This window comes from Aotus nancymaae, unplaced genomic scaffold (assembly GCF_030222135.1).
Source record: "Aotus nancymaae isolate 86718 unplaced genomic scaffold, 86718_ANA_hifiasm-v0.15.2.pri h1tg000158l, whole genome shotgun sequence".
Taxonomy (NCBI): domain Eukaryota; kingdom Metazoa; phylum Chordata; class Mammalia; order Primates; family Aotidae; genus Aotus; species Aotus nancymaae.
The window spans coordinates 720,122-733,252 of NW_026988573.1; the positions used below are offsets into that span (position 1 = coordinate 720,122).

Sequence of the window (13,131 nt, forward strand, 5' to 3'; positions counted from 1 at the left end):
CTGGGCAACAGTGCAAGACTCTGTTTCAAAATAAATAAAAGCTTTCTTGAGCAATTCCTCCAACGATCACTGTGGAAAACACATCAGGTTCTCTAGAGTAGACCACAGGACTCCAGATGCTCCCCCATCCTGCCCTGACCTGCTGACTTCTAACCCAGCTAGCTATTTTATTTGTGATTGGCCACTCAAGCAGTTTTAGGAATCTTTCACTCTCCCTCCATCAGTTAACACTTTCCAAGGGAAACATGTTTGCTGAAGGTACAGACACAGGTTTCTTAGTCTGGGCTCAGCTATCCAGTGTGCAGGGCAGAGGCTCGCATGACCACAGACACCACCATGCCCTCCCTGCCATGCCCCTGGAGATGGGGTGTACCCTGAGAAGCAGACAAATGTTCTAGAAACTGAGCTCCAGCTTCCCTTTACCTCTCAGAATCTTTGAGTAGCTGAGAGTTCTTCCCCTCCAGCTCCTGAAAGCCTTGACTTTCATCAAGTGCAGAAGGGAAAACTGAGGCTCCGGCGGGGGCGGGGCCTTGCCTAAGGTCACATGGTGAGCTACAGGGGCCCAGTCACAGGCCTGGACCCAGCATGAGAGCTTTGGAGCTGCCGGGGACGTCTGGCCCTGAAGAGGAGGGGCCAGGGTGGGAGATGCTGCTGTCCCAGAGGCGGCCCTCTCAGAGGATGGAGATGCTAGCTTGAACTCGGACAACGCCCACCTCAGAAACCTGGGCCGAGAAGCTCCCCACAAATTCTACAGATGGGAATTGTCAGCGTCGGGAGAGCCCCGGGAGACCACCTCTTGCAACCTGGCATTTCACATGTGGGGAAACCAAGAAAAGGAAAGGACTGGTTTCAGACCATAAGGCCCGCTGGCGGTACAGCCAGGGCCAAAATCCCGGCCCGAGTGGCCCCCTGCCTCCCCCTGGGTCCGCCCGAGGCCGACCCCAGCAGGGCCAGAGGGCGTCCCCAGCTCGAGGGCCCCCTCGGGGTCACGGCGACACACGAATCGGACACCCAGAGTTGGGCTGCTTCGTGGGCTCCCGACTCGGCCCCAGCTGCGGGTCCCGGCCGCGCACCCGACGTCGCAGTGGAGGCTCCCGAGCCGCCGCCGACGTCGCGACAGGCAGGGCTGCCAGGTCACCTGCATCAACTCGAAGATGTGGTTCGCCTCCCCGTACTGAGGCATCTCGGGTGGGATACGGTGCGGGGCGGTGGTCGCGTCCATGCAGCCGTCGCGGCGCGCCGCTCCCTAGTAACAGCGTCGCTAGGGCCGCCGCGCCGATTGCGTCATCAGCGCGCGCCGCGGCCCCGCCCCGCAGACTCCTCCGCGCCCGGCCAGGGTCCTGGAGTCTGTGTCGCGCGCGTCGCCCCCGCCCCGACTTCCCCGGCAGACGCGCTCGGCGGCTCGGGCAAGTTCTTTCTCCAACCCGGCCTCGCTTTCCCCATTTGAGCATCTTAGCGGGGACACCCTTAGGTGGATTCCAGCTGGGCCTCCTCAGATTTGAGACCCCCGACGAAACCCAAGAGGAGCGAGTCGGCCCCCCGAGGTGGCAGGAGGAGGACCCTGCTTCTGGTTCCGTCAGCGCTCCCCGGCCCGCCCCCCCTGCTCCCTGTGCCTCAGTTTCCCCATCTTTAACAGACGCGGGAATAGATGTGGGGGAGGCTGCCTGAAGAAGGAGGGGCGTCTATGGGACAGGCCGGAGGTTCGAGGATCGGGTGGAAATCCTCAGCCCAACTCCTATCGTCCAGGCCCGGGAGACCCCTCCTCCCGCTCCCGGGCTCGCGCCGAGCTGCCACGTGACCCGATTGCTATGGCACCGGCAGTAACAATCAGGCCCGCGGCCCCGCCCCTTCTTGCCAGACCTCCCCACCCATCCCCGCGCCTCCCAAGCCCTGGGGTGGGCCTCCCCAACCCTCCGGGGCCCCGACACTCCCGGAGTCACTTCAGTTTCAGGGTGCTCCGTGGACCGAAGAGCACTCTAGAACAAGCAAGGATAAACAGGGACGAAGGTGGGTAAGCCCACTCGGACCCCACCCCAGCCTCTGGGTCAGAAACTGGAAGCTGAAGTGGAGGATAGAAAGATGGAGGGGTCCGGGGGATGGAGGGGCCTGCACAGCTATCTCTGGGACTCGAGGGGGAGGTTCGAGCTGGAGACTTTCCGAGTTGTGTGAATTCCCAGTGGTACGGGGTTGTCTGGTATTTTATTGGTCGCAACCCTAACTTGGGAGCTCTAGCTCTGGTCTGTTGCCATTAATAGTAGGCGCTACCGTTTGTTGAATTCTTAACTTTGTGCTCGCGGGAAAACTCTGTTGTCTCTGTGCCTTATAGAGAGGGAAAATGGCACAGTCGATGCAGACAGCCCAGATGCAAGTCCTGGCTCCGTCTCTTACTGTGTGAGCTTGGCAAACTCTTCACTTGCTTGTGCCTCACTTTCCTCCCCTGTGAAGCGGGGGCTGCTGAAGGATTTCAGGAGCTGATGTATTGGAGAGTAACTGGCATGCAGTAAGCACACAATATATGGGGCTACTATTAGTAATAGTATCTCATTTAATCGTTCCAACAACCTTCATTCCCATTTTACAGGTGAGAAATTGGAGGATTAGAACAGTGAGGACTGGTTGGCTGGGTAACTTTGGGTAAGTCGTGTTCCGTTTCTGGGCTTCTTCCCTCATCGGTTGTTGATGATACAACGTTAGAATCAGAAGGCCCCTTGAAGAAAAGGCTAATCCAAACTGTCTCATTTAACAGATGGATAAACTGAGGCCCAGAAAAGGGAGAAGTCTTGACTAGGGCCACTGTTAAATTGGGCAGAGCCAGGGCATGAACTCAGCATCCAGGCTCCAGCTAAAGCCCTTTTCTACCATCCACCAGCCCAGAGTCGTGCCCTCCCAACATAAAAGCCAGCACTGTTGCCTCTTCCCCTCCGAACTCCTTCCTCAAAGTGTGCACAGGTTGGTAGGCTTGTCAAAGCCACCTGTAAAGATAGCTGGGGAAGAAAAGGAAGCTGCCTCCCCCTCAACACAGAATACAACAACCAAGCCTGCCATTTGCACTGGAGAGGTTTGGTTTGCTTCCTGGACATTTCTGAAACGACTTGCCTTTCTCCTCATTTATTTTAAGCCCTAGGCGCTTTTCATACCATGATTTAATCTTCTTTAGCAGCCTGGAAAAATACAAATCAATTAAAGCCTAAAACCTGTGGGTAATCGTTTTTTTCCTCCCTCCTCCTCCAGATCGAAAAGTGCCCGTACCCTGCGCCTTTTATCCACACTAATTTGGCTGCAGTGGCTCTCATTCAAGGGCTGATCACTTCGGATAGCTTATTACAGCTCCTCTCATGACATTCCTGGTGTGCATGTCACAAGTTACTAGGATCAAGAATGGAGTCAGTTTTGCTCTCAGGGACTCTTGGGGCCACCAGCCAAGGTAGTGCTGTATCCCTGGAGAACTTGACAGCCCCAGGAAGCCCCAAGAGGGTGGCAGGGAGCTGGGCCCACAAAGGGCAGCCCCTTGAATGTTTAGCCCTGTTTGTTTTGGGTCAAGGAAAAGGGAGAGTCTAGTGGTAATGGAAGTGGGGCCTAGGGCTAGGGGTCTAGCCAGTGGATGAACCCTAGCAAAGTCAGGCAGCTCTTCAGGGCCTTCGCAGTCCCTATCCTCACTGCCAGAGTCAGTCAGGTGTCTGGTGTGTTTGTCTCTAAGTACTACCAAGGGAAGGGGAGGAGGAAGGAGGGAGGGAGGAGGAAGGGAGGGATCCAAGTTAAGAGCCCAGACTTTATAAAGCCAGGCAGAGCCAAGCAAGAAGTCCTGACTTGCCCATTCCTTATCTGGCCTCACTTTCTGATCTATCCTGTGAGGATAACCATGGTACCTCGCTCCAGGACTGCATGAGGACTCGAGCTAATGCATGTCCTAGAGCCCCATCAGGTGACCCCCCCGCTCTTAGGAGGACTGGAGTGAGCCACCCTTTAGCCCAGGATCTAAGCACAGCTCCCGCTCTCCCGGCATGATACCCACCCTCCTCCTGCAAATGCCTGTCCTGCGGATGGTGGCCCTTCGTTCTCGAGGTTCCCGCCTGCTTCCCGGCTCTATTTCCTCCGTATCTAAAATGCTGTTCATTTCACTCTTCTGCATGGTGTACCTTCCCCTGTGAAAGATGAGTTCCTCCAGGGCAGGGAATCTTGTTGGCTAGCCCGGCACCTGAATAGCACCTGGCACACAGTGTGAATGCACAAGGGAACGAATGCATGCGTGAAGTGCTTTTCACCGCCTTGGCTTAGAAGCCTTCTGCCATTCTTTCAAATGCTTCTCCTGACACTGGGGCCCTCAGCCTGACCCTGTCCACTGCCCTCTTCTGCACCTGCTTACAACAGTCCCACATCCCCACCCGCCAACCTCTAGCCCAGGGTCCCACCCCCACTACACACCTGCTTCACCTCTCCACAGCCTCCTCTTTCTCAAGTCCAGGTTCAAACTTCCTCTCCTCCAGGAGGTCAAGTCCTCAGCAGTTCCTGCTTCGTTTGAGGTCCACATCGGGCTCGTGGTGTTCCCTGCTACTGCACACACCCATGCTTCAGCCACAGTAGCGCTGATGATTCTGATGATGGCACCGCCGCATTCCAGGCTCCACGGTTCATGCCATACACCTCTGGTCTCATGTCAGCTCCCACAAGGATGGGAGGCTGCTGCACACGGAGGCTTAGGGAGGAAGGGCAGCTTCCCCAAGGTCAGCAAGAAGAGATGGAAGCAGGATTTGAATCCAGGCCTTTGTAACTCCAGGCCTTCTCAACCACAACCAGCCACAGCTCTGAGCATGGTGGGGAAAAGCCAGGCCGAAAGGGCACACCCCCTTCTCCTGGAGCTCCACTTACGTGCCGTCTCTCGCTTTTCTGGAGCTTCAACTTTGAGTCATTTGTAAGCCCTGAGTCAGGATTGGGGCAAGGCAAGTGATGCACCCTCAGCACAAAACTTAAGGGAATGTCAACGATTCCATCATTGAGGTGGATATTTTAATGCAATATTTAAAAAAAATAAAAAATAATGCCTAAAATCCATTTAGAATAACATGTCAAAAATTTAAGTAAAGGCAGGCTCAGTATTACTGATTTTTCCTTTCACCCCAGGCTTCAATACAGCAAGGTACAGCAATCTTTTCTTTAAAAATTGTGATGTTGCCATGCTTATAATCCCAGCACACTGGGAGGCTGAGGTGGGAGGATCGCTTGAGCCCAGGAGTTCGAGACCAGCCTGAGCAACATAGGGAGACCCCCATCTCCACAAAAAAAAAAGTACTGAGGCATGGTGGCATGTACCTGAGATCCCAGCTACTCAGAAGGCTGAGGCAGGAGGATCTCTTGAGCCCAGGGAGGTCAAGGTTACAGTGAGCTGTGATCACACCACCACATTCCAGCCTGCATGAAAGAGCAAGACCCCTTCTTTAAAAAACATTTTTGGCACCGGTCGCGGTGTTTCACACCTGTAATCCCAGCACTTTGGGAGGCCGAGGCACGCAAATCACCTGAGGTCGGGAGTTTGAGACCAGCCTGACCAACATGGAGAAACCCTGTCTCTACTAAAAATACAAAATTAGCTGGATGTGGCAGTGCATGCCTGTAATCCCAGCTACTCGGGAGGCTGAGGCAGGAGAATTGCTTGAACTCAGGAGGCAGAGGTTGCGGTGAGCCGAGATTGCACCATTGCACTCCAGCCTGGGCTACAAGAGTGAAACTCCATTTCAAAAAAAAAAGAAACGTTTTTGGCGCTGGGACACTGGGTACAGTGACTCATCCCTATCATCCCAGCACTTTGGGAGGCTGAGAAAGGTGGATCACTTGAGGCCAGGAGTTCAAGACCATCCTGGCCAACATGATGAAATTCCATCTCTACTAAAAATACAAAAAATAGCCAGGTGTAGTGGTAATCTCAACTATTCCGGATACTTTTTTGTGTGTGTGTGTGTGAGATGGGGTCTTACCGTTTCACCCAGGCTGGAGTGCAGTAGTGTGATCATGGCTCATTGTAGCCTTGACCTCCTGGGTTCAAGCAATCCTCCTGCATCAGCCTCCCAAAGTGCTGGGATTACAGGCATGAGCCACTGTGCCTGGCCTATTTTTATCTTGATTGCTGAGTTTTTTGGTGGCTCCTTAAGTCTTGCACGGAGGCAAGTACCTCCCTCGCCTCCCCCTAGTTGGGCCCGGGTGAGCCAGACACCATGGGAGGCGCAACAGGGAACCTCCGCCAAGGATATGGCAGGTGGAATAAACCGTGGGCCCTCCACCTCATCCCCCAGCCTCGGCTCTCCTTTCCCTGGGAGGTTGACCTGGAAAGAGGCCCCTGCCCTGCCTGCCCTGGCCCTGGTCCAGGCCCACCCTAGGGGAGCTGCAGCTGTCCCTGTGTCTGTTGACAGTCACAGCGCTGTGGCTGTGCTGCAGAAGTGTGCTCTCTTGTCTTTCCAAGGCTGTTGTCTGTCTAAGGCAGCCTTGCTGGCTTTTGTCTCCAGGGACACTCCATGGCTGGGCTCTATCTTGCTAAAGGACCTCTTCCCTAGCCTTCTCCAAGTTCTCTGATTTACCACACCCATCATCTCACCGAGGCCATCTCCTGGTCTGTTCCTGTGTTTCCTTTCATTCCTCTGATGCCATCTTCTCTTGCATCAACTGGGGATGCTCCCCCTACCCCTGTCCATGCCCCCAGCTCCAGACCTGCTCTGGACACAGCAGAAAGAAATACTCCCAGCCCCATCTTGTTCTCATTCCTCTCTACCTGGGACCTGCTTGGAAGCTTGGAATGTGCCTTCTCTGCCCCGTGCATGCTAAATGTTCTGGCCCCTTCCACCTGCAACATCTCCCTTGGGCCGGACCTGACCTCAGCACAGCCTCCTCTGACCCCTGCTCATGTGCTGATACGTTCGAGCCTGGACTTTGTACTAGAGGCAGTGGAGGGGCAGCACTGAGGATGCTGGTTAGATGTAAGGAAGCCTAGGACGCAGGGTGTCTCGGGCACAACTTGCTGTGACACCCTGGGCAAAGTCTTTCCCTCTGAGCCTCACTTTCCCCCTAGAAGCTCAAGGGAGTTGGCCTTCTGAGTCCCTTCCAGCTCTAACATGATAAAAATCTGTGGTCTGGAGCCTTTCGCATGCATTCAGCAAAATTATGATGTCATGGAGCACAGACCTGCAGACTTTTCTGCTCACGGGAGGATTGTAGACGCTCTGAGGACCACCAAATCAAAGCAGGGACAGTCTGCGAGGCGCCGAGAGACACCCCTCCCCGCAGCCTCCAGTTTACTGATCTTGGCATTCCAACAATTAACAGGGGGGAGGGAACAGTCTGCTAGCTACCAGCCCTGCCCGGAGAATGTGCAAACCTGACATCAAGGCTCCTGCCCCCAGCACAGAGCAGGCAGACTCACATCTCCTCAAACTAGACAGTCGAGTATCGATTCTTCTCCCTGCTTAATCCATGGGAAGGATTTCCCAGACTTTCCTACCAATTGCAGAGCGGCAGATGCTTTAAAATAATTGGATCCAAACTGATAATCTCCTGGTTTTATATCCTGTGGCATAACCCTTGATCCCAGGTTTTGCTGACATCACAGCGAGGGACTGGAGACTGTGTGTGCGTGTGCGCGCGTGTGTGTGCATGTATGCATGCGCATGTGTGTGTGTGCATGTGTGCATGTGCATGCGTGTGTGTGTGTGCACACGTGCATGTGTGTAGATAGCCACATCTGGAGAAACTGAGGACCAGAGAAAATCTGTCCACAGCTGAGGGAAGAAGTCACATTTCATGGCAAAGAATGTATCCATAGAAGGTAAATTTCAAGGTCAGGCTCAGCTGTGTCATGGACAGTCTGGGGTGTCTGGACAAGGGTGCAGCCTCCCAGGGCCTCGGTTTCTTCTTTGGGGAGGCGCTCACAAGGCGCTCCAGTGAGAGGGGCCGTGGGTATCCCTCTCACCCGACAGTCCTTCTATCTCGAGCTGGATCCCAGCGTCTGGTCCCAGAACCTCATCCCTATCCTCTTTCTCCCAGTAGATTCCTCCTCTCCTGTAAATGACCATAGAGGAAGACAATGAATGAAGTGAAAGAATCCCTCCAAGGCATCGAGCAGAAGTACAAGCTCTTCCAGCAGCAGCAGTTCACCTTCATCGCCGCGCTGGAGCACTGCAGGGAGAACGCCCACGACAAGATCCGGCCTATCTCCAGCATCGGACAGGTGGTGCTCCCGACCCCTGCCCCGGGTGAGGGGCAGCAAGCCCAGGCCCCTCTCTTGAAAGATGAACCCACTGGGGCCCAGGGAGGTGAAGCACGTTGTGCCAGAATCAGACCCAGAACCTAAATGGTGGAATGAGTCCTTCATTGGTTTCTCCACCAAATATGTAAGTGAATAACACAGCAGTTAAAGAGGCAGGCGCAAGACGCAGCCGGCCAGGGCTTAAGTCCTAGCTCTACCACGTGCCACAGCTCGGGCCAGTGACTTCATCTTTCTGTGTCCTCATCTGTGACACAGGGTCAGTGGTCACCCATGGAAAACTGGGGATTTATTGGTGACCAGAAGGATCTTGTCCCTCCTGTCAGGTTCCACTGGCGGTTGAGGAATTGCGGCATGCCAGGCACACTGCCAGGTGCTTTCTCAGATGCTTTTGTTTAACTTGCATCTCCTCCAGGGTCAGCTGCTGTCCAGGTTTGCTCTGCACGACTTGGAGGCCTCGAGACCAAATGAGCCTTCCGGGAAGTTAGGGTCTGGAGCCGCAGTGCAGTTAGGAAAACACGGGCAGCCCCCTTGCAGCTCGGAGGGAGTCAGCTTGTGGAAGGGTAATTGCCCCAAGATGGGTGGGAACAGGCGCTGGGCTCAGAACTGCAGAGGAGAAACAGGCTCAGGAGGAACAAGCGACCCTCACTGGCAGCATCCTTTACAAACTTTTCTAATTTTTATAAAATATTCCCTCGATTTTTTTAACTCAAAAAATGTTAAATGTAGAGGTCAGATGCAGTGGTTCATGCCTGTAATCCCAGCACTTTTGGGAGGCTGAGGTGGGTGGATCACTTGAGGCCAGAAGTTTGAGACTAGCCTGCCCAATGTGGTGAAACCCTGTCTCTACTAAAAATCCAAAAATTAGCCAGGTGTGGTGGTGCACACCTGTAGTCCCAGCGATTCAGGAAGCTGAGGCAGGAGGATCACTTGAACCCTGTAGGCAGAGGCTGCAGTGAGGTGAGATTGCACCACTGCACTCCAGCCTGGGCGACAGAGCAAGACCCCATCTCAAAAAAAAAACACAAAACATTAAATGTACAGAAAAGGAACACCCATATAACCTCACCCAGATTTACCGACTTGTGACATTTAGCCAATTTAGCCGTATTTGCCCGTGCATGCAGCTCCTGAGCTATTGGAAAATAAACTGCTGCTTCTGTAAACCTGGACTCGGAGGGGAAAAGAAAAGAAAAAGAAATTGCCTAGATCCTTTTCAGTCCATCCTCCAGAAGCTTCATAAACCACCGAGTGGCCCTTCCCAGAATGTACATCAATGCTGCGTGACCCCCACTTCTATGCATAAGGGTGGCCTTCTCGCCTTAGGTTTCACCAAAGGCTCTTGGTAAACAATGGCCTTGTGTTCTGAGTTGCCTCTCATCCCTCCCCTGCCCTCCCGGAACCAGAGGTGTCCAAAGGTTCCCTGCACACCCCCTACTGCTCTGTTGTAGTTACACCTTGGGGCAGGTTCCTCATCCTCGACCCCCACGGGTGCCCTTGTGGGTGTGTGTGTCAAAAGCCTCTCCCCCTTACAAAGCTGCTGTGTGCCTGGCAACCCTTGGGAAGGAACCACTTCAGATTGTTTGGGGAAACATCCTTAGCAACAAAAAGGCAGACGGTTACAGCAGGAAAACCCTGACTTCGATGTAGACCTTTGTGGGTGTGGGAGGAGGTGATACCTGCATCTGTCATCAGATTGTGGAGAGTAGAACCCTCTGACTGTGAAATGGGTCTGTTAGTCTGGCCTGGACCAGAGCCAGTTCCTCCCTAGCACAAGATCAGACCTCCTGCTCTGGCACAACCTCGGATGCAGTCACTAGGTAACCCAGTAAGCTCCTGGCCTGTCCCTCCTCCCTCTACCTGTGAATACAGCATGGCTGAAGCCCAGAGGACTCCAGTTCTGCTGCTCCCTCCTCAGTATGGGTGGCCCGCCCCAGCATTGCTCACAGTGAACCCTCTAAGTGGGATGGCAGGCATGTGGCATGAAGAGTCCGGGAGCAGCCCTCTTTTGCTTTAGGTGGCGGTTGGTTCAGGGGGCATGGGGACAGCTGAGGGGTAGAGCACGGAGCCACTTCCACTGGGGCTCTGGGCGGGTTATTTCACTTCTCCAAACCTCCACTGTTCATGTCATGGTACTCATCTGTAAAATGAGATTTTAAAAAGGTACCTACTCAGTGTGTAGTGTTTACATGAAGACAAGTGAAAACAGGCCTGAAAGCATTTTTCATGGTGCCTGGGACACTTAATTTCATATCTATCTATCCATCCATCCATCCATTTGTTTAATTAATTTTTTTGAGATGGCATCTCGATCTGTTGCCTAGGCTGGAGTGCAGTGGCGCAATCTCGGCTCACTGCAACCTCTGCCTTGGGGTTCAAGTGGTTTTCCTGCCACAGCCTCCTGAGTAGCTGGGATTACAGACATGTGCCACCACGCCTGTCTAATTTTTTTTTTTTCCTAGTAGAGATGGGGTTTCACCATGTTGGCCAGGCTGGTCTTAAACTCCTGACCTCAAGTGATCCCCGTCCACCTCAGCCTTGCAAAGTGATAGGATTACAGGTGTGAGCCACTGTGCCCAGCTGATCCATTAATTTTATATCTATCCATCCATCCATCCATCCATCATCTATAGAGAGAGATACCACTACAGGGAGTGGTCTGTACCTTAAAATGCTTAAGCGTTACTTGCATCTCCCCCATGAATCATGGAGGGTGGGAGGGAGTAGGGTGGGTGCTCCTGGACGTTTGCACCATCAGCCAGCCAGGACCCATTGGCATGTCCCCAGCTCATGTGGCAGTGGCCTTTGCAGGTGCAGAGCTACATGGAGCACCACTGCAACAACTCCACGGACCGACGGGTTCTGCTCACGTTCCTGGACATCTGTTCAGAGCTGAGTAAGCTCTGCCAGCACTTTGAGGCCGTGCACTCTGGCACCCCAGTCACCAACAACCTCCTCGAGAAATGCAAAACCCTCGTGAGCCAAAGCAACGACTTAAGCAGCCTCAGAGCAAAGTAAGTCCCTGTGGTGCTGCCCTCGAGGCCCCGTGTGTGCCTGTGGGAGGCCCCTGTGCTGCATATGTCCTGTTGCCTGGACCGTCTGGGCCCTGTTGCCTGGACCGCCTGGCCCTGTTGCCTGGACCGCGCGGGCCCTGTTGCCTGGACCGCCTGGCCCTGTTGCCTGGACCGCGCAGACCCTGTTGCCTGGACCGTGCGGGCCCTGTTGCCCGGACCGCGTGGTTCCTGTTGCCTAGACCGTGCGGCTCCTGTTAAACCACCCTGGGCAGTAAATCCCAGGCTCCACTTATTTACTGGATTGGCTTGGATTCCACACAACCTTTTCTTTACAACCATTGTAGACATGGCAGGACACCAGGCATCTCATGGGAGTTAGCACCAGGCAGGTGGAGAAGGGGGTGTGGGTAGAGCCTAGAGCAGTTGCCTCCGGAAGTCCACAGAGATCCTTACTGATGTGCAAAGAAGTGGACCCAGAGCTCCCTCCCAGGGCAGCAGCACTGCCACTGCGGGCTTCTCACCGTGACAGCCCGGGAGCCCTGGAGCCCGGGAGCCCGCAGCACAGTGGGCTGGAGCCTGGGGAAGCTTTGTAGATGCCAGGGTGAGAAGAGCCAGAGGGACGAGCCAACCAGTTCCTCACCCCAGCCTAGGTTTCTATGGACCATGGGGCAGTGCTTTACACCTTCTGTCTTTCACACCAGAATTACCTGGGGCTTGTGGCACCCTAGGCCTGCTCTACCAGAATCTCTGGAGACAGAGAGGCTGAGCATGCTGTGTGTCTAGTTCTAAAGCCTCCCTCCCCAGGTGACTCTGCTGTGCCCGAGGTCTGGCAGCTGCAGTCCCGGGAGCATGGGCTCACCCGGCCCCCTGCCATCCTGCAGATACCCTCATGACATGGTGAACCACCTCAGCTGTGATGAGGCTCGGAACCACTATGGAGGTGCGGTCAGCCTCATCCCCGTCGTCCTGGACTTGATGAAAGAATGGATCGCCCACTCCGAGAAGTTGCCCCGCAAGGTGCTGCAGCACGTGAGTGAGCCCCAGCCGTGCCAGGAGAGTGCCAGGGGAGCCGCTCGTCCTGCCCAGGCCACAGGCACCCAGCTCGGGGCCGCTAAACTCAAGTGTAGACCGCTCACAAAAGGCAGCCTCAAACCCAGAGGGAAAGACAAAGGACGTTCAAAACCGCCCTGGAGGCCTCCTGGTGGGAAACTGTAACTCAGCCAGAGCACCGCATCGCTCCAGGTGGAGAGCTTTGCTATTTAATTTGGATGTTACTGGTTGGTCCTTTTTCATTGGCACCCACCGTCCCTGCCACTTACTAACCCCAAAGGGAATCAGCCAGTACATTACGGAGACCCCCCCACCTCCCTCTCTGGCTCTAACTTCTAATGTTTCCACTTCTACGCGTCAGGCTCTGTGCTGATGAAGAGGAAACCCACTTACAGGAGCTGCCCAAACAGGGTGGTGTGGTAGAGGGTCCCAGGAAGGCACTGAACTGTCACCTAGGTCCTCTGTGAGCCACATCTGGCTCCAGTGCCAGGCCTGTCCCTGGTGTGGGCTGCAGCTTTGCAGTGAGCCATTTAGCTGGAGACCATTACTCCTTGCCCCACCACCAGCCCCAACTGTAGTCAAGGCACACGTTGTCTGCGAGCCAGGGATGTGCCCCTCCAGGATGGAGAGGGGGTTGGCATGCGGAACTTAGTGTGTTTGTTTTTATTTTTTGAGATAGTGTCTCGCTCTCTCTCCCAGGCTGGAGTGCCTTGGCGCCATCTCGGCTCACTGCAACCTCCACCTCCCAGGTTCAAGTGATTCTCCTGCCTCAGCATCCTGAGTAGCTGGAATTACAGGCACCTGCCACCCCACCTGGCTAAT

The 13,131-nt window shown here is 54.6% G+C and overlaps 2 protein-coding genes across 3 annotated transcripts in view; one reads left to right on the forward strand and one right to left on the reverse strand.

The window, feature by feature from the left end:
- The window catches only part of AK8 (adenylate kinase 8), a 159,085-nt gene extending 157,870 nt beyond the window's left edge, over window positions 1-1,215 (reverse strand). For both annotated transcript variants that reach the window (XM_064371761.1, XM_021674102.2), the window contains exon 1: window positions 1,139-1,215. In XM_064371761.1, coding sequence (XP_064227831.1) covers window positions 1,139-1,183 — 45 coding nt within the window. In that variant the 5' untranslated portion in view covers window positions 1,184-1,215. The remainder of the gene's footprint in view (window positions 1-1,138) is intronic.
- Window positions 1,216-1,938: 723 nt separating this feature from the next.
- On the forward strand, window positions 1,939-13,115 carry SPACA9 (sperm acrosome associated 9). Its single transcript, XM_012457921.3, has 5 exons — window positions 1,939-2,007; window positions 2,582-2,634; window positions 8,029-8,209; window positions 11,057-11,259; window positions 12,141-13,115. The coding sequence occupies exons 3-5, from the start codon at window positions 8,066-8,068 to the stop codon at window positions 12,472-12,474; spliced, it is 681 nt and encodes a 226-aa protein (XP_012313344.2). The 5' UTR covers window positions 1,939-2,007; window positions 2,582-2,634; window positions 8,029-8,065; the 3' UTR covers window positions 12,475-13,115.
- Window positions 13,116-13,131: the final 16 nt, after the last annotated feature.